The sequence below is a fragment of the Ambystoma mexicanum genome, chromosome 2q, assembly GCF_040938575.1.
Source record: "Ambystoma mexicanum isolate Mex_15411 chromosome 2q, UKY_AmexF1_1, whole genome shotgun sequence".
NCBI lineage: Eukaryota > Metazoa > Chordata > Amphibia > Caudata > Ambystomatidae > Ambystoma > Ambystoma mexicanum.
The window spans coordinates 1,234,467,816-1,234,489,262 of NC_090924.1; the positions used below are offsets into that span (position 1 = coordinate 1,234,467,816).

At 43.5% G+C, this 21,447-nt stretch overlaps 1 protein-coding gene across 1 annotated transcript in view; it reads left to right on the plus strand.

Annotated features, from left to right (window-relative positions):
- Positions 1–21,447, plus strand: part of THSD7A (thrombospondin type 1 domain containing 7A) — a 1,346,262-nt gene that overhangs the window by 904,843 nt on the left and 419,972 nt on the right. Inside the window, exon 9 of the mRNA XM_069648630.1 lies at positions 12,196–12,311. Coding sequence (XP_069504731.1) covers positions 12,196–12,311 — 116 coding nt within the window. The remainder of the gene's footprint in view (positions 1–12,195; positions 12,312–21,447) is intronic.

Genomic DNA, 21,447 nt, shown 5'->3' on the forward strand with positions numbered 1-21,447 from the left:
TTTGTAAGGTGGCAGTCTATGCAGTCCTTTGCATGATAGCTTCCTCATGAATATGTTAGTGTCTGGTATGCACACAGCACAAATATATTCATTGGTTCCCAAGACCAAGTGAGGGACTGGACAGGGACCAGCTGGTGACAGTAGACATTCAGTCCCTGGGCTAGGTCCAGAAATCCAAAATGCTACCCCTTAAAGGACTGTAGCACTAAATGTGTGACAAAGCCGGAAAATGTAATTCGTCAGTGTATTAGAGCAGTTTACTGAGGGACAACAAGTGAGACACAATGTTAAAAATAAATCATTTGTTGCATGCATTATCAACATCACCAATGAACAACTGGTACAACTGAAATAAGTCAGTGGAGTTGTGAAATGAGAGTAAACTGAGACGGGCCACTCCACACAGAAATCCTTTTTTGCCGAAATCTAAATTTGAAAGAATATGTGCACAGTGAGCCAATGTATTAATTGCCGAGTGGTGCTGGTGCACAGATTTGAGAGAAGTACCATTGAAATTGTTACCTTGCACAACACTGGTGCCCCTATGTATCCATGGCATCCATTCACAAATACACATTTGTGTGTGGTAAGGATGTATCGTTTTGCACACATAGGTCAAGCAACATTCTTGTTACTATGTAATTTGGGCCTCCTCTTCAGAAGGGTAAAAAAGGTTAGGGCTGTAACGTTGGTCATGCCACTTTAGAATACTGATTGCCAGGGGCATGAAGCGAAACAAAGCAAGATATTGCCCACTGTGAATGTTTGCCACTGGAACGGTGCCCAGATTGGGTGTGGGTGGGACTGCATCGTATCTGTCCCACAAGCCTTAATATTTGGCCCACAAACATAAAGCTCAGAAACGTAGCTCCAGAGAGTTGAGAATGGTTAGAAATATTTCTTTCGGATACACAATCCTTTCAAGCACTCATGTTGGATATGCTATGGACATTTCAAAGCTAGATTTCTGAGAAGGGGTGCTTGAAGCCCTTAAGAACAGTCTGGCGTGTTGCTCAAGCTTTTCCATGGTGTTTCGACCCACCCTGCAGTATTCCCCCGTGATTCCACATGAGTCTCACCCATCTTCAGATTCTGAGCAGGAGACACGCAAAAATGTGAACCTCTACGCCTCGAAATATACGAGGAGGGTGTGAGGTCCTGTAATGACCTCGTTCACTGCCTGTTTCCTTCTGTTTGTCTCTGCTTACATGATTATGTGTAGCTAACAAAGCCATGCTATTCTCCTCTGGCAAGAAAGTGCATATGTGTCTAACATGGCCCTACCTACAAAACACACGTGTACCTAATGAAGATGCTTTGAATTTTCCTTTACCAAAGATATCGCATGTGGAACCGCGACTGCCTTGTTTTTCTCCCTGCCTATAAAATGCATATGTGCCTAACACTGCTTTGCCATTCGCCTCCACCTCCAACGATTAATGGAACCTAACATTGCTTTGCCATTCGCCTCCACATCAAACAATTAATGGATGCCTAACACTGCTTTGCCATTCGCCTCTACCTCGAACGATTAATGGAACCTAACACTGCTTTGCCATTCGCCTCCACCTCGAACGATTAATGGAACCTAACACTGCTTTGCCATTCGCCTCCACCTCGAACGATTAATGGAACCTAACACTGCTTTGCCATTCGCCTCCACCTCGAACGATTAATGGAACCTAACACTGCTTTGCCATTCGCCTCCACCTCGAACGATTAATGGAACCTAACACTGCTTTGCCATTCGCCTCCACCTCGAACGATTAATGGAACCTAACATTGCTTTGCCATTCGCCTCAACCTCGAACGATTAATGGAACCTAACACTGCTTTGCCATTCGCCTCCACCTCGAACGATTAATGGAACCTAACACTGCTTTGCCATTCGCCTCCACCTCGAACGATTAATGGAACCTAACACTGCTTTGCTTTTCGCCTCCACCTCGAACGATTAATGGAACCTAACACTGCTTTGCCATTCGCCTCCACATCGAACAATTAATGGATGCCTAACACTGCTTTGCCATTCGCCTCCACCTCGAACAATTAACGGATGCCTAACACTGCTTGACTCTTGCTGGCGTGGTGTGCTGCCCCTCCGCCTACAAATCATGTCCCGTTGGCCCCCATAAAATTCTACCCTAATTCCTAAATTGCTAACTTTACCCAGTCTCTAATTTTGATATAAATCTCCTCTAACCTACACTAGCGTCTAATCCTAAATCACTCACCAATGTCCATTTCTAACTAGCCAGAGCCGCACCTGCCTCTTCAAATGCCAATCACCGGCTGTGCCAGGTTTCGGCTCACCTGCATTTATGGAACAGCTCGGAACTGGCAAAATTGGGAAGTTCTAGAGTTTGGAGTTTTACTCAAACGCTCTCACCCATGACTATTTCATAAGATATTTGCATCTCACTCCAGAACAAGAAGCATCCGATTTTTCATGATACACATGCGTATGCAATTCTGAATCAACTCCATTCCCAATTGCCTGAGAGTCGAAATGAGCAGGGACGTCATTGGGGGGGGAGACGCCAGGGGTCGCAACTGCGACCCCTGTGGTCTCCCTTGCTACCCCTGAGGTCTTCCTTGCAACCCCTAAAAAAAAAGTATATATTTTTTTTTAATGTAAGATCCTGGCTCTGTGTTTATGGAGTGGCTGGCTTTCTTGTTCAGGCCTCTTAAAAAAAAACATGAACAAAAATCAGGGTCCTGCACAAGTGTAACACTTTGCGAAAGAATAGTAATAAGAAATAATTTGTCTTTCTGGAATTCTCTAGAATAATTGCTAGACTCATTAAAGGATTATTTCAGGAACACTTCAGGAGGTGAGTCACTGCTTTAGTCTGTTCTTAAACCCCTCAACTCAACCTTTCATCCTTCTGAGGACGATAAATGAAAACCAACACAGGTTGGGTGATATTGTATGTATATTTTTTCTATTTAAAGCGCTTAAGCGTAAGTGCTTTATAATAACACATCATCATCGTTTGGCCTTGGACGTCTGCTTGAATTCACAGTAATTTGGTAATATGGGCCTATACACACTGATATTAACGATACATATGGCGATCCATTCTTGTTTGAAATGTATATCACGTTATAGTGATATCATATCCATATTTTTCGTTCTGTACTTAGGGACAGCTATGTGATGCCCCTTCCTGTTTTGTCAAGGGTGAAAGGTCGTGTTCCATCGCTCCCTGTGATCTGACTTCAGCGTTGGGTCAAGTGACATATTTTTCTGTGATGTCTTCAGAGGTCAAGGGTCATGTGATGTCACTTCAGCTACCCCAGGCATTTTGGTGAAATGAGTCCCTGGAAATGAGCCTCATAAATGGGAACTAACACTTCAAATATTAGAACTTGTCAAATTAAAATGTACCTCAAGCATGTTAAGGAATTAGTTACATATTCAGGGGGCACTTGAGCGCTCCGTCTTGGCAAGATTGTAGACGGATGCATTCCGTTTTTTCTTTTAAGCGGTCGGAAGTGTTTTTTTTTTTTATTAAATGACTTCACTGTGATTATGTAACTAAATCACACTGGCGTGCTGTGGTATCCTTTTTGGGATTAAGATCCCCTCGCCTTCACTGAAGCACACGAGGGCACGTGCATGGAAATGTAAATAGCAGATTTGTTTCACACTCACTTTAATAAAAAAGGATTGCAGCAGTATGGGAAAATCAATGCTGGTGGTCTGTATCTAACTCCCAAGCAACAGACTTCACCTAATATCGCTTTAGTTTAATTTGACCTTGAATGAGGTTTAAAGGCCAAAATCGATAGCCTGATTAAACCCACTGTTACTACATGCAACCGCGGCCAATGGGGAAGGTGACATTTTAATTGAACAATTGACTTTCCATGGGAGCTTCGAATTAGCGTGCTTGGACGTGCCTTACAGACGGTAGCATTCTGCTTGGATTTTATGTTGAAATGCTGAATTTAAGACGAAGCTGAAAACACCGCATTTTTTAAATAGAAATCCAAAATGCCTTTTCGGTGTTTTTGCATTTTTTAACATTTTAAATGGGGGTGGAGGGGCCTCCTGACCCCGCCATTCCTCCTATCTTAATTCCCTTACACAACTGCCCATCTATTTTTGGCCTCGTTATTTTGTCATTCGTTTTTTTTTAGGGAATGCTTGTGTGGAGCATTTAAAGCTGTTGGTGTCGATTTGTACTTGTTTCTGTCTTGCTTGGCATGGCATTCATGGACATACAAAATTTGCCTCGAAGTGAACGGACCGTGAAAGGTGGGAAGAAGAATAGGCATTCAGCAGTTACTTGGCGGGCAACACACTTGATATGCTGGCCCTTGTAGTTTGGTACTTTCCTCAATACATGAAGGCTTGCAAGCCGCATCAAACACTGTACCGTTGGCTAAAAAGCCTGAACTGGATGAAAAAGATCCAGAGGGCATGGTGTTCCATTTGGGATTTATGGCATAGATTTGGAAAGACCAAAGTGAATTTCAAAAATGGCATATCTAAATCTAGCTAGCATTATGTATACCACACACAAAAAGAAGGTGTGCTGTGCACTTTGAAGCCCTCAGGCTAGTAAACATTACAAATAAATAAATAAATACAAAATCTGCTCCCACAAAAGAAAATGCAGAAATGAATGACATGTATTAAAGTTACCATTGGTTACAGTACGTGCCATTTTAAAGCCCCTATCATGGAGTTCTTTGGTTGTCGGTCACATCCATACATGTCACTTTTTGACATGTATGGATTGGTGGTGAATCGAGGCTATATTCCTCATGATACACTGGAGAATCTCTGCCACGAGATAAGGCAAAGGTCAAATATCATGTTATGTTTTTTAAGAATGACACAGTGAATTACTTTAACCTTATGAGAAATACACTAAATCCAGAAAAGAAAATGGGCTTCGACGCTGGGTCATGGTATTGCTGCCGAAAGCAAATATTGGAAGGTGGGTTGTTCCCATACTCTTTCAGTAGTGTGTAATAATGGAAGATGATGCAGATGTCTATTAGGACACAGAAATGTAAAGGCATTTGGAGATCGACGGGCATTGGTTTATTTTTGTGCAGCTTCACTTCACGCTGCAAATAATGCAATACGGTGTAAGACACTCATGCCCTGAAGTGGTACATTTCCTGTGCATAGCAATGAAATCACATCTGCAGCTAGACCTGCTTTGGTCTTGGCAGCAACAGTCCGCACAAGTGGCATTTCAAGTTGGGTCTAATTTACCAACCACAAGATTATAGGCCTGTATATACCTCATTAGGTATTCCCCAATTCTGAGGTGACCTATTTTAAACAAAAGCTGCCAATGTATACCTTCACAGAAAATTTGGAGGTAACAATTCAAAATGGCTTTGTCTTTAAAACCCCTTTTCCCTAATGTGAAAAGTTGTCTTTTACATTACTAATACTCTGCATAAACATGCACGGTACAGTAGTTATGTCCATCTCCTAAACAAGCAAATGTGGTAAAGCTACAATTTATCAGCATTCCTGAGATTTCTGCACCAGGTAACAGTAATTCCCAAATGCGGGGATCCAGACAAAAATGTGCTGACCCTCCTCTCCTTCTCCGTTTACTCCTCTACACTCTCTCTTGGCGTTTCATCTCTGACCACTCACTTATCAACTTCCACCACCAAACTTTCTTCCCCCTCCTTCAACATCCACTAAATAACATTCAGGCCCGACCCCATGATGACCTATTTTGATCTAATCAGAACCTACCTCCATGATCTCTCTCCCACCAAGTGCTCCCAATAATGTACTTACCCTTATAGAGTTGAGCACAGCTCTGGCTACTTACTTTAAACTTCCCTTCCCAAATAGGTCCTTCACACGTGTTGGCCATCAGCTACAGGCATAGATCGTCCAGGTCATCCAACAGCTGAACACCAGCATGCATTTTCACATTTGCACAACTGGACTAAAGTTCACTCCCAAGTTATCCTCGGTGCATACACATACTCTGTATTTGCCTCACCACTGCTCTAGACTCTTCTAAACCTGCTTAGTAAGTTAATCTCATGTCCCCTCTCTACTTGCACCTTTGCAGGCAGTCCACGACCCTTACGAGAATTCTTCCAAAACCTTTCTCCATATCCTCTTATCGTTCATCTGATGACTTTGCATCCTACCTCTCCTTATAAATCACACAATTCAGGACATCCTGTAAACTTCTGTCACTTCCCTAAATGCTTCTGTATACCACTGTCCACCATAAGCCTATCACCACCAGCTTAGTTATCTCCTACCTTCCCTGATTAGTGCCCACCAATCCTTCTTTGCTCAGTTAACCCACCATGTGCTCTCATGGGTACATTTGCACCCCAAAGGCCAAGAAGGCGTACACCTAGCACCTGCTCTCAATGCTTCACCATTTTAAACCACTATCGTATACCTGCCATTTTAATATCCATCTGCAAGGTGGCTACATGTATTCTCATCTTGAAGAATCCTACTTCTGACTCTAACAATCCATCTGTCTACTGGCCCCTCTCCCTTCTGCCGCATCACTCCAAAATCTATGAGCTGTTCTCTTAAACTTCATTCTTTATGTGACCCCCATCCAATCTGTGGTCTGCTTCAGACGGTCCACTGAGACAGTTCTGACTCATGTCGCACATGTTTTCACGATTGCTCATCTCTCTCCTTCATTGTCATTCTACTTAATATCTCAGCCACCTTTGACGCTGTTGATTCCGCTTCCCTACCAGCCTCGGACTAGCCTATAGGACAATATGGCAATGCCTGAGTTAAAAGCACAAAATGCTATTGTGGGCCGGTTTGATAAGTTACTTCACCATACTCCACCATGCGACTAGTCGTTATGGCTAGTATCACTGAATACATAGTCTTTAAAATGCACCATTTGCATCACAGTTTATCAAAATCCTCCCTCTTGGGTACTACTCAGTCTGTCACAAAAGGAATTATGAATTTCCAATTGCCATTTGCAACTGTAGGCCGCTTTTTCATTGGGGCCAAGACAATTTTATGCCCCAGACTGACCCTGCTCCCTACTACAACACCTCTGTGTTCAAAGACACCACACACAGATGGGGGGCCCCATATTCCTTTGCCATCCACTCAAACTCTATCACCACCTACCTCACTCACCCCTTTTGTTGGCATCGTGTAGATATTAGTGTGGGGGGGGGTGCAATCGAAGGCCCCAAGCCAACAGAACTAAAAGGCCCACTGCAAAAATTACCTGCCCACCTTCATGAAAAAAACAACAGGGACTTCACACTGAAAAACTGGCCTATTAAGTTAGTCTGTTGGGTTTCTGCAAGTACCAAAGGGAAGGGTCATGTGAAGAAGGCCTAACTGTCATTGCAAAAGGAAAAGCAGCTTTTTAATTCACACTGGCAGAAGAAAACGGCTCTGCATGTGTGTTTACAAGTTAAAGCAAGACATGAGAAAAATGTCCCCCTGCCAAAAACTAAGGTAGATTATCCTTCACATGCAAAATACCAGCAAAACATTTGAAAAGAAAAGCCTGCTTGGTTGCCATGAAAAGTTCCTATCGGTCCATTTAGGCAGACAATGCAGTTGGCTTTCTGTAAGGGAAATCCAGAGAAGGGTAAAATAAAAATGAAATCCAAGTGCAGATTGGAAAAACACATCAAATTACTGGCTGAGAAATAGAATGCAGCATTTCTACTGAAACTGTCACCCATCAAAAGGTGTTGCACTATGACAATTCAGACTCACTTTTCAGCAGGAGAATGAAAAGCAGATAATTATAAGTGTATTTTATTAATGAGTGAAAGATGTTCAGTGAAAAACAAAGTGTACCCTGAAAACACACTGTATGTCAAGGAATCAAAGCTTATGTTAGAAAATGCAATCTGTGAGTCCATTTCAGCCCACAACAAATGGTGGGGTTCTGAGCAAGACTTCACAAATAACTCACCCACAGTCAGCCTGGTTTGGACATCCCAACTATTTACAACTGCAATAAAATGTGTCCTGCCTCAGGGGTGTTGGAAAACAAACTTTCTTTAGACTTTCTGTCTGTGCAGGATAATTTCCCTTGGCTTCGGTATGTCTGAAATATAGAAGGAAGTGTAAAAACAGGGGCTGCAATCATGACTGAACTATTAATTTAACTTCAAAGAGACTAATAAAAACACTGGGCCAGAGGACAGAGGGGCTCCAATCTGCATATCCCAAAGATTTGCTATTGATGTAAAAGGACTATTATCATTTAGGCCTTTTTCTCAGCAGCCATGTCATACTTTCTTGATTGACATGTCTTTGTTTAGGTCATTTCCAGGTGATTTTGGTGATATAAAACTCATCCACCTACCACTCAGGGAACTGTAATGGCCATCTAAAATGTGTTTCTGGCTGATCTGAAAATGATCCAAATTCGTGAGTTGGTGGAGCGTGAAATTAGGAATATGGATAATAAATTGTATGTTCCCAAAGATAATGCTTTTTGTAAAATTAGCAGAAAGCTGCCACACAGCCGTGCAACATGGTGCAGACCTGACTGTTGTTTTATTAAATTCCTCCTGATTAGCTGAATCGTAAAATATATATATCATGGTAGTTACTAGTAAATCACAATGTTTTTGATACATAACTACTTGTTGCTGAAAATCTGACATGAAAATAAATGACGATTACGAATGGGAATTGCCATAGGTCTGCTCCAGACTCCTAAACCAATCCTTAGAGATGGGCTGCAATTGGGAGGAGCGAGAAGGGTAACTCTCCAATCTTATTTGCGAGAACTCTTGCAGGGTACTCCCCGAGATTGTAAACTTGATGGTGTTGTTGCTGCTATATAAAGTGGATGCACTATGAAAAAGGGATAGAGCTGCTAAAAATTACCATCAGGGAGAGCTGCTGAAATGTACTATCTGACAGCCACCAGGAAACCCTAAAAGGAGATTTAGTTGTAATTGCACCTTGGTGGAGCTGTGTATTGTTGCTGTCTTTTGCTGGGCAGACCTAAAAAGCTGACTGGATTATATGGTGAAGAGCTGGGGACCATCCTTGAGAGTGGAGTGACCAGACCCCTGTCCTATCCTCCAAGTGGGTCCTGACATGCAGCTGGCTATTCTGAACATTAACCAGAGGTTTTCTATGTAAGTAGATCTGAGCCCTGGGAAAGGTGGGGAGTCTGCTTGCCTTAAATCCGTTCTCTTTATAGTGGGCGGGGGGCAAACTTTGTAGGTCCTCAGACTAATTCATCTAAAATAAAAAAGGTATTATTTCCCCTCGGCAGAACACCACAGGGTGATTTTGTTAAAATTCTAAATTAAAAAAGCTCATTCCCATTGTGCGCTGAAAACTATAGACTGTAATTTAATTGGGTAATCCTATTAGTCCTATTACCCCCGGCTTCTTTGGTAAAAGGGGTGTCTTTGTCCCTAAACTAAAAGCAATCCCTAAACTGCCAGCTTCCTCAACACAGGCCTTTAAGTGGAGGGGGTTGAAATCCAAAATTCTCAAAACATCCCAATGTTTACTGTCCAATTTCCCCAACTCAGACCTTTCAGTGAGGGGGTTGGAAAACAAACTGCTAAATTACTCTGTGTCTATTTTAAATCAAAAGTGTGGGTGAAACCATAATTGCCATAGGCATTTGTACCAATATCTAAACCCAGCTGCTAGCCTTTTAGGTAGGAAAATTGAAATTGCAGAACACTGCATCTGTAGATTTCTTGTGTTCATTGACCAGTGTGATTATTTCTTGACGTGAAATGTTTCCCAACTAACTTGCATGATTTTTTTCTGTAATACGAAGTTTAATTGTGAGACACAAATAAGGTGGCGTGTGTCGTTTTAATGTGATCTATATTATCTATCATACAAATTAATACACATATATTTACTGTACCCCGGCCTGGTTCTTGGCTCACCGTGTGCACGGGGGGGTGGATATTTGTGCGACTCTATTGAGTCTTCAGTAAGGCCAGCGCTAAATAAATGTAAGTGAGTGTTGCAGGGCTCCTTGATTGGGGTTGGGACGGAACTCCCGAGGTTAAGGGTGGTCTTAATATAACATAACATTAGTCACTTCTTCGTTCTCTCTACATCAATACCCTGGGCAATCTCATCTCATTGTTCAGCTTCACTTATCACTGCTCTGCTGATGATACCTAGATTATTGTCTACTTTAATTGATTTATCCATGACATCTCTGAGCAAAACACTATGGCCCTCATTACGATACTGGCGCTAAACCATGGCGCTATTAGCACCATGGTTGGTGCCGGTATCGTAAAGAGTCCGCCAATGTTCAATGGGGAATTACCACCCCATTCCAAGGTTGGTGCGGCAGTAATTCCCCATTGAACATTGGTCCTTCCCCATTCCCATTTTTGCCCCATAGGGCTCAATGGGACTGGGGAAGGTGCTAAGTACGGTACCGCAAATTGTGGCACCGTACTTAGCACCAAGGTCCCTTTGCGGGTCCCTACTTTAACGGCTGGTCTAGACCAGCCGTTCAGGTCGGGTCCCTCAAAGGGACCTCGTAGTAAGGCACTAATGGGTTAACGGCGTCGCAGCCTTTTACGGCGCGGTTAACCCATTAGCGCCAGGGTCGTAATGAGGCCCAATCTGCCTGTCCACCATCAAACAGTGGATAGCACTGTGCTGTCTATACTAAACTCATCTATGACTGAATCATAATTCCCAGAGGCTATAATGCCAGCCATATTTTCCATCCACATATATCCTTCCTCTTGACCACATAAGGTCTTTTAAGAAGCATACATATATATGTGAAAGGGTTGGTTCAAAGATTGTTCCAAATTATGCATATATGTACTGAAGCTCAAACAGACATATAGCCTAACAGTGAAACATGAAGTCACACATAGAAACACTTTGAAGCTTAACTTTATAGGCATCATCTCCTGATTCAGACATGAAGCTGTATCCAGTCTGATGGGGCACAGGGCAGCATGATTCATCAGAATGGGCTACATAAAGCACACAGCGGTTCCTCTGCACAATTATGCAGCCACAGCTTGGCTGGCTGCCAGTAACAGCCTAGGCAATGCCGTGTCACTCAGAGACCAGGCAATATCCCCAAATATCTTTCTTTTCCATTTCATTTATTTGTCTAAGGATTATGGAACCTGCTTTAGTACATTTTCATGGCAAATTGGATTGCAGGGAAATGGGTGAGGGTGTAGAACGAGTAATGAAGAATGAAGTAGAAATAAACAAAGGTATGCGAATTTACTTGGCCACTGGAGACCAGTATGGACTGTGAGCTTAGTTCTATGCATTTTCACACCATAAAAGGGCAGCCGTAAGCAATATTAAGGAACAATAACACACGCACAATGTAAAGAAAGGCACAATGAAAGGCACAATGAAGTGAAAAACACATTAATGGCAAACAGCAGCAGCAGCAGGACAAATAACACCTGTTAAATGCATGTTTTGTAAAGTTCTCTCTTGCTTGAACAGCCCACCTGCCTCTTAAAATTCTTGTCTGAGCAGCTGGCTTCCTTACAAATATGTAACTGCACAAGCTCTTTCAGCAGACCCAATAAGGCTCATGATTGTGTGCTCTCTCACAGTCTTTCTAACTTGGTTCAAGTAAAATCTGCAAGTGTGTATATGCTGCTTTTGTGGTAGATAGCGCATAAACGTTCCCAATGCTCACGTATGTTTCTACGTGTAATTGATTGTGCAAGTACAAATGCTGATGGTGATCAGAATGTAAACACACACTGTATCTAAACGTGTCTTGCTACTCTCTCTATGGAAAGTGGTCAGCAAATCCTCCTTTACCAAAATAGTTTCAGTGTGGAAACACAACGCAACATTGTGTTTCAAGTATCATATTGGAATAGACATACATTTGAAATGGCATTACAATTCGTCAGGGAAAAGGCTTATATTTAGAAATCCTTGTAATCCAGAGATATTTTACGAAATCAATCTGTGCTTGAATAAAACATATAGGAAATAGTATCTGCACATATTGGATACAAGAAAAATAGATCCTGGGTTTCCATGTGAAACATTGATCTGTTTGTTATATGTATCACAATAAGATTTTTCAAATTCTTTGAATTCTAAAGTGTACCATCCTAATGATGAATTCGTCTCTATTTGTCCAATTCTTTCTTCTGTTAATCTCTGTTAACATAATCAGTTTCTATTTGCACCTCTGTGTTCAGTAATATGTTCATGTGTTTCTTTTGTAGGTGTCCTGAAACGCTTCGGCCAGACACATTGAGGCCTTGCCTTCTTCCCTGCAGGAGGGATTGCATCGTGACTCCCTACAGTGACTGGTCCCAGTGCCCCACCTCTTGCCAAGCAGGTAGAACCATACTTTGTTTTCAAAGAAAAAATATTTCGTGCCAAAATGGTGCTTAGACATTTGTGGAATTTTTCATCAAAGAATTCAAATTAATCTACAATAAAAATCACGCAGGATGGTGTTCACATGGTTTTCTTTTTCTGGCACACAAATATTTCAGCCAATTAGGAGGGATCAAACATTTAGTCCTCATAATTGGCTAAAATATTCAGACACCCAGAACAAAAAAGGTACCAAAAATCCATGTGCCTGATGCATCAGAATTGGCAGGAATTTGACACCTCTGATCAAGCAAAATGGTAGGCAGATTTTGTCAATTTTTCCCCTCTGTACTCATATCCCTTTTTCTGGACATTAACATGATACTACAAGTCTATCAACAAAATGACAAGAAGTGGTAAATAAAATGACTTTGAAAATAGTAACTACATGATATGTTATTTATAACGTGCTTAATACCCAGAGGTTTCTAAGCACGGACCCGGGAATTGAACCTGTGGTTCTTCGTGTTGTCTTCCTTCCAAAGCAAGCACGTTGCCCCTGAAACAGAAAAATAGTGTGCGGGTAAACCTATCAAACTGTCGACATAATAGGCAATAAGGGATCCCATTATTAAGGTCTAGAGTGGGAAGAATGTCCGAAGGGCCTGTGGGGTTGGAATAAGCAGGAAACCCCATAAGAAGTGGGTGCAATGGCTCGATAGAGTGTATTCATCTTTGGGCGAAATCATTAAGCCCGTAGATACTTTTATATTGTACATTATTTTGTTAGTATTATAATCCCTATTTTGGTAGTCTTTATTTTAACATTGATATAAAAAATAGCCTATTGGCGATAAAATAAGAAATACTTTTAAATTGAAAAGTATCAGTAGTATCCATGCATCCACTGGGGTGCTCATTAAAAAAGCATAACGAAATTATACTGCACAAGTGGGCAACCAGAGCATTTCAAACTGTAGCCTGTGACTCAAATGGCATGCTTTGTTATTATCCACTTTCAGATTCCTTCGCCTCCTCCTTTTTTGCATTCGCCCCTCATCAAATTAAATGTCATTTTTTATTTTCGTTCCTAGTACTTGTCTTCCAATTCTCTTGGGGGTAGTGGCTTTTTTATAGGGATTCTAGCACCCCGGGGCAATTGTAGTGTGTGCTGTGCTTTCTATGAACATATAAACATGCAGTGATACCAGATCTATCAGTGTTAAACAATATGCATGGACGTACTTAATTAAATGAAATCCCCCCCCTCATCATATCATATATTATCATATCATATCATTATCTAAACTGAAACTTATTTTATCATGATTCATCCAATCCCGTGTACAACATGTGTTTGTCATTGTTAAATCACATTTCTACCTTCGCAGTGGATTTGTGGGTCTCTTGCATTGATTCATGATCCAATCAGGAGGCTCCGATCTTGTGTCAGATCTTTAGTATATACGTCATTTTTGTTTAGCCAGTCAAAAGCTGCTTTGGCTGATTCACCAAGTTTGTTCAGCTTTTCAAAGCCCTCCAATCACCTATTGGAAACTTGGGAATATAAAAAGGTTTACCTCACTTGCTGTTGTTTTGTGGCTTTTGCTAGGCTGTGAACCAGTAGTGACCCAAACAACACTGTATCACAGCCCAATAGGAACAGCAGAAAAGACTGGACAGACTGCAGAAAGTAGCACTGTTAGCATAGTTTCAGGGGTGGTAGGTAAGGTACGAACAATAAAAAAGCATATCTTGGTAAAAAAAAACAAAAGGAGCAATCATGACAACCAGTCTCTAGGGACCAAGTGGACAGAGGGGGCAGTTCAGAGTCAACGTACATGGATTCTGGTCTTGGTGGGATGACACAGTCAGACCCAGGGTTGAGTGAAAATGCAAGCTGATTATTCTCAGTTTGTGCATGTAGGATTGTAGAGGCCACAGCAGTAATCGGGCACAAAGTAGGGGCGATTGCGAGTGCTCTGTGCAGTCAAAGAGCAGCTTTCAAAGTGTAGGGTGTCCTGACCCACGTTTAAGCTACCCTGCTACAACATTTGGTGCTGTGGGCTTAGGAAATTCAAGATGGCGGAAAACCCACATGTGCGCCGAAATCCAGGAAAGCTGCGCAGTTGTGCGCACACCAAAATGGTTACCTAACTTGCCACCCACCAGGGTAAAGAAAGGTCTTTGTTAACAAAATCCACTTTTACTGATGTCAAAAAGTTGCTGAAATCGTGACCCATTGGACCACTTTAAAGATTCAACCCTTTTTGTGGGGTTCCACATAACCATCTTACTGTAAGGAGCCCCATCAAAACAATGTTAAGCAAGGATTTACTACCATGTAAGAACCATTCCTGTTTAGAATGCATTAATCCAAGAAAATCCCAAAAATGGGTGCAGTACCAGTACTCACCACTATCCAAAAGCCGGCGTTTTAAAACCACTCTGTGTGTTTCTGAAGGCAAGTCAAAATGCCTATTTCTAACAGTGCAACATGTGCAAAATATTTACTGAACACCAGCAGACATTGGCAGAATGGAGTTTTGTGTGCCTACAGAATCTGGGAAATGAAGATCATAAGACAAGGTTTATAACAAGACTGGCTGAGCTGTGGATTGCAGCAGTTTAAGTTGCACTGGATTTAAAACCACCAAAATCGAAAATGTTAAATTAAATGAGTGACCTATGTTTGGTGTCACATGCCTTTGTAACTGTTGAAATGTCATAGTTTTGCACTTAGAATCAGCATTCTAGCTGCATGTGTAAAATTACAAGTTATTTTAAAAGCAACAAAAAGTTAGCTGAAGGTCTGGCTTAAGGAACTTGATTTTGCCTAGCAACTACCCATCAGGAGTGAAACTTGAGTCACCACTGTGTTCCCAGGCCAACCTTCCTTTTGCTGCCCAGGCTAAGGATATGCCATCTATCTGATAATTGAATTATCTGTGCTCTGCAAGAGAGTGAACAAAGCCCTCTTCACTCAGGCAAAGGTTTTTATTACCGCAGTCGTAAATTGTAGCTTCCTCTTGGCAGGAGCTGGGAGGAGCACTGCCTGTGAGAAGCAAGCTGGCTTGGCAGAAACTGGAAAGACTGGTTTCTGTACCATGTGACCTGAAAAGACACACCCCTGCAGCAAGGATATGGTTTTATAAAAAGATGAATAACTCATAGAGCGGACATGTGAAAATTTTATAAATGATACCATAATTCTTGTGATTTTTCTGCCCACAGTTTAAGACGTGGTAGGAACCGGTGGTATGTTCGGGGAGGTTTTAGCGGAAAAGTGGATATTACTCTAAATGTGTGCATGTTAAAAATCTGAAACTTCATCAGTTAATGTCCCTACCCCCTGCACACATGTATGTAAAGTTGGGTCCATGTCGGAAATTGAAAAAGCAGTTAAAAAGTGAAATATGTGCCAGTTCTGAATGCAAGCTCCCAGGAAGAGCAGAGTTTGAACAGGGGATACCTCCTGTGATGCATGATGGGTGCATATGATTTTAAAACAATATGTACCTCTGCAAATATGTATTTGTTTCAAATCTAGATTTGTGTGTAAGTTGACAGGAGGAGTGGACTTTCTGCAGGCTGTAAAATGACATCAATCTGACTCACAGTTCAGTTTGCCAATCAAGCGGAGGAATGGAAGTTTGACCAATTAGAAGCTGAGAGAGAGGTAGGGTCAGTGATGCTAGAACACACCCACATTCTAAACACATAAAAGCAGACAGACAGGACAGATAGGGGCTTTCCAAATCCATCTGCCGCTGGAAGCCCTGCCGGAAAAATCCATACTTACCTCCATCAAACTCCAGAAAGCCAAACTAGAGACTTCAATCTATCCAGAGCAGAGACCAGACCAGAGAGAAAGCAGTGCTGTGCCTAGCAGAGACCAGACCAGAGAGAAAGCAGTGCTGTGCCTAGCAGAGACCAGACCAGAGAGAAAGCAGTGCTGTGCCTAGCCGAGACCAGACCAGGCGCTGTGAGCAGAATCCGGAAAGACCTGACCAGACTGAAGATTGTGACCAAGTCGCTTTCCTGTTCAAAATCTCTTGTGAGTACTTAGCAAAACTCAGAACACATCTCTTAGTTTAAATTCATCTAATTCAATCTATTTAACCTAAGTAGAACTGCCTCCTATCTGTCACCTGTCAATTCTAGTAAAATTTGTCACTTGTCAAAGTGTGCGTTTAAAATTGGCAAAACCAAAAACGACCTTTACTAAATTACTCATATCTCCGCAACCGTTTGGGCTAGAGACTTGCAATAACTTTCATTTGGAACCTGAGATCCTAGGCTTTCCTAGGACCCCAAAACGGTAGAGATAGTCCTTGCGGTTCCTTTGTAATAGCGCTCGGCGCATCCGCGAATTTTGCCGCGATTTGCAATTTCTTCACATGTAAAAAAACTGCTGCTGCCTGATTTCATTTGCCAGAAATTCGTTTAACCTGCTAACTATCCCTGCATCATTGCTAGTGTGAGCCTGGACTAATATTAACTAGATACCACTCATCCTGAACCTCTAAAAGGGAATTAAGAGCGTTTCCAGCATATTTCTCATTCATTGCTAGCACCTATCAAAGCATTTGCCTGTGTTTTCAAACTTCTGTTTAAGCTTGCTGGATTGAACTGATTACATTGATTGCATTTCTGAGAACTGTGTGCTTCCTTCCATTTCCTTGCATTGCACCAAGGGGGGGAGGGGATTGCCAGAGAAAAGTGATTACCTTGTTTGTTGAAATCATATTGAGTATTTTCTATATTGCATTTTCATTCAACATTACATCCAATTGAACTCTATAAAGCATTTTCTACCACATTATACTTCTATACCTATTTACCAGTGTGCTACCTTATCCATTTCATCTCAACTCCTTAGTAATTATAAAGAAGTGTGCTAGTGCCAGATTCTCCGTTGTTGATCTTTATCATATCAGATTAAGTGTGCTATTCAATTATTAATTTATTATAAAGCGTGATATAATATATATTGTAAATTATCAAATAAACCTTTTAAACTTGCAAAACAGAACTACTTCTTGGCTCAGTGGGGTCAGGGGGATTCCAAGAGAGGGGTGTTATATAGGGGTAGTCATCCAGAACGCATGAACTGGACCTAAAGATATATCAATAAGGGTTTTCATTCAGTATTATAGACTAGGCGTTGACTTAGCTGTAGTGTTGAATTGAATCCTCTTACAAAGTGGGGGCTCGAGCCGAGACGTTGGGTTAGATTTACCAGTTGTGCAGCTTAATACAGTGTGCTAACTGACGGGATACATACACCCGGTCGGATCACCACGCTGCATTACGCTGTGAAGCATTCCTCAAAAGGGACACTCCAAGAAAAGTTCTGTTCTGCAAAAATAAAATACTAACTTCTGTAAGTCAGGACAGAGACCAATCTCTAGAATGACGACCTTAGTAGACATGAAAATAGCCAGAGAGCACCTCTTGCATAAGCTATTTGTGAGAGGTGAATGGACCGAACAGGGCCAGGATGTGTGGTTGCAGGCCATCACACAACAGGTCACTGAAACAGGGTCAGATATATATAGAGATCAGGGTCCCTTACATGTGGCCCTGAGTGAACTATATATGGCTCCTAAAGCCAAAGAGGAACACAATAAGATCGCCAGGATAGCAGCATACCTGTACCTATATATGGGAGACATGCAGGATAGATGTGCTGAAAGCCAAAATCTGGCAAATAGGCAACAGATGGCATTACAGAAGGTCCAATCTGATCTGGACTCTTCTGAGCAGAGGCTGCAGAGGAGCCAGGAGTCAGAAAATGACAGCAGACTGTACATTACTAAAATAAAGGAGGATATGGATGTGCTGCAAAAGGAAAAGTCAGAACAGGATACTAGATTTCTGGCCCTGCAGAAGGAGCACCAAGACAGTTTGGACTCCTTACTGCAGAGCCAGAAAAAGCTGGAGCAACAGATCAATTTCAACAGGGCATGCACAGAGCAGGTAGCCACCCTGCAAATCCAACTAGACAGAGAGAAAGAGGAGAGCAATAAACTGATCCTGAAAGACCTGGATACCCAGGCAGAGTTTGATCAGGAGCGCCAGAAAGCTGGTGCCTTCCAAAGGCAAAGGGACGACCTGGCGGCACAAATGCAGGCTCTTAGTCAGGAAAGAGACGCCTTAGGCCAGGAAGTCTGCCATTTAAAAAGGAAAATGGAAGAAAATCACCTGGCCCACCAGGGACTGGGTGACCTCCAAAAAGAAAACCAGAACTTGCTAGAGCACACCAGGAGGGTGGAGGATGCTCTAGCAAGAAAGGAGCAGGCCAATAGGGACACAGCTCAGGAGGTAACCCTCCTGCAGCAAAGACTGGCCCAGTTCTCCAGGACCAACCAGGAAGCACAGAGGGAAAATGAGGCCCTCTGTCAACACAATGATAGGCTCCAACAGCAGGTAGCAATGCAGGAGAGACTGATAGAGTCGAGTAAGGCCTTAACTGAGGAACTGAAGGCACAAATGCAGGCTCTTGCATTGCAACAGGGAGCAGGGGCGGATAGAGATGAGGTTCGCTGGGAAATGGAAACTCCGGAGCATAACCTCAGGAGCCCTAGTACCAGAGGCCCTCATACCTCTCAGTCCCTGGACTCTGCCACCCCCATGTCCCCTGGCGCACATGAGCACAGGGCCACAGGGATGGCAGATTACTATCCAGCCAGAAGCATGGGGCTCATAGGCCAGTACCATCCAGGAATGGAGGGGTGGGCATCCGGGTATGGGCACCCAAGTACAATACAGTTCAGTGGGGAACCCCAGGAGAGTAGGCCCATTAAGGGCATCCTGAAAACCTCTGCCCAGTTAGGTCAGTGGAGGGGGTACCCATCAAATCCTGACAGCAAGGAGGAATCTGAAGACTCCTCTGAACTGCGCAGGACACAGGAGACCAGGTCCCCACATTCTGCCAGCCATTCCCAGGCTCGCAGAATCCGGGAAAACCTGGAAGAACAGACGGGAACCTCTGGGAGCAGTGCCTCTGAGTCCGACGAAGAATGGACAAGGGTTACCCGAACCAAAAAGGCCAATAAGGCAAAAAGGGCCTTGCTCAAGGACCCCTTAAAGCAGATTAAGGCGATCAGGAGCGTCATCACGCCTTACCATAAGAACGCTAAGTATTCTGTTTGGGAGCACTTAGAGTTGTTTGAACAAATGATGGAGACTTTCCATTTGAAGGACAGCCAAAGCTGCATTCAATATGTAAAGTGGACCTTCTCCCCGGAATACTCCAGTTTCTTTGCGGGGCTGGAGGACCAAAATCATTTAAGATGGTCCACCTATAAGGCGGCCATCCTGAAACATTTTTCTGTTCACAGAAATCCTCAAGAGGCTCGCAAGGCAGCCTACAATTTGCAATGTGGGGAGGATCAGGCCCCACAAGAATTTGTGCAGGAGTTAAAGCGGGCTTTTGCACAGACCACAAGAAGGGTGCGCACGGATAGCCGTGAATTTATAAACACGTTTTTCCATGCCTTGCCCAAATATATCATGACCCAGCTCGTGAGGGATTTTCACGAGAAAAGATCTTTAGACTGGGTCATTGAACAGGCTACCCGCATCTATGAGGTGCAGAAGCCCATAGAAAATAAAAGCAATGCCCAGAAAAACCCCAAAGCCAACAGCACCCCTGCTGCTGCCAAGGTGGCAGAGGTAAAGGTCACCCCCGTTTTGGATTTGGAGATGGGGGGGCCTAAAAACCTACCTGCACCTAATAATGCTAGGCCCAGAAGGTCCTCGGGCCAGTCGCAGACAGGGAGCCAGGGAGGCAGCCCCACAAATGGGGTCCCTCGCTCTCCTGACTATGTAAGTCCTCGCTACAAAGGTAACAGACCCATCCTGGGTTATGTGTGGACTCCTCCAGCCCAAGGGGGGGGATCCAGCCAAGCACCTAACCCAGGGAACTTCCCTCCAAACTTCCCACAGGAGGGCAGAAATTTACCAAACCCTGGGCAGAACTTTTTCCCCAGATATCCACCCGACTTCCAACCCCAAAATCATCCATCCTTCTTTCCTCAATTCCCTGAGCCCAGACCACTGAATCCGGGAGAGGGGAGGCCAAGGGTGGAGGGGTACCAAAATCTTCCCAACCAGGGGTACTACCAGAGGAGGGACAGCTACCCTTCCCGGGATCAGCCCAGGGGAGAAAACAGGGCCCCGTATCAGCCTGAGCGGGTTTCCCAGTTAGAGCGCCAGGTTCAAAACATGGCGCGGGATATGGGTCATATACTGAGGGCACAGCAGAACCCTCAGATCAGCATGCCGGCGCAGAACGCACCCAACTCTGGACCTGGTGCTCCAGAACAATGACGGGGGCAGCACCCCGATAAATCACCGGTTCCCAGGGAGGAGGCACAAAGGGAAGGGGGGTGTAAAGCCTTGGAGGAAGCTTCCTTCCTCACTTGTAAACAGCCCCTGGAAACCCCGGAACCGGAAACAAAATCTCTTGCCCCTGAAAGTCTGCCTCCTAAGGAGCAGAGGGGGGGTAGGAGAAACAAAAGACCCAAACAGACTCAGTTTGAGGAGGAGGTACAGATCTTCCAATTTGAGGGAGAGGGATCCTCAGAGGATCCTGGGAAAAGGATCTTCTCCTTCAGAGAGGGGGGAACTCCTCCCAAAGAAAAATGGGTCCCTAGGAATGCAAATCCAGACTGGGGAGATGTGGAGACTGAGCTACCGCCGCCCACCATCTCATCCCAGAACCAACAGCAAGAAAATCCCCTGGTTCAAACCCATCCTGGCGACTGCCTCCAAAAAGGGGGGGGCGGCCCAGAAACGGAGCCAGGGGAACCCACAATGGCTCTGATCTCCAGTTGCCAACTTTTTCTTTCAGATTCCCAAGACTCTCCACAGAATTCTGCCCAAATCTCTTCGCTATCGATGTCCAAAACCAGAAAGTTAGCCCACCAGTTGTCCAAAAATGTGCATTATCTGTGCCCCCTTGAGGAGAAGGAGGGAAGATATTATGCCCCGGTACAAGTACAGGGGCAGGGTACAATCTCGGCACTGGTGGACACTGGATCTCAAGCTACCCTTCTGTCCAGAAGGGCCTTTGACGAACTGAATGCAGGAAGGGGAGAGAATTACCAAATTCCTCTCACCTCTCTTCCTGGACAACTGCAGAACTT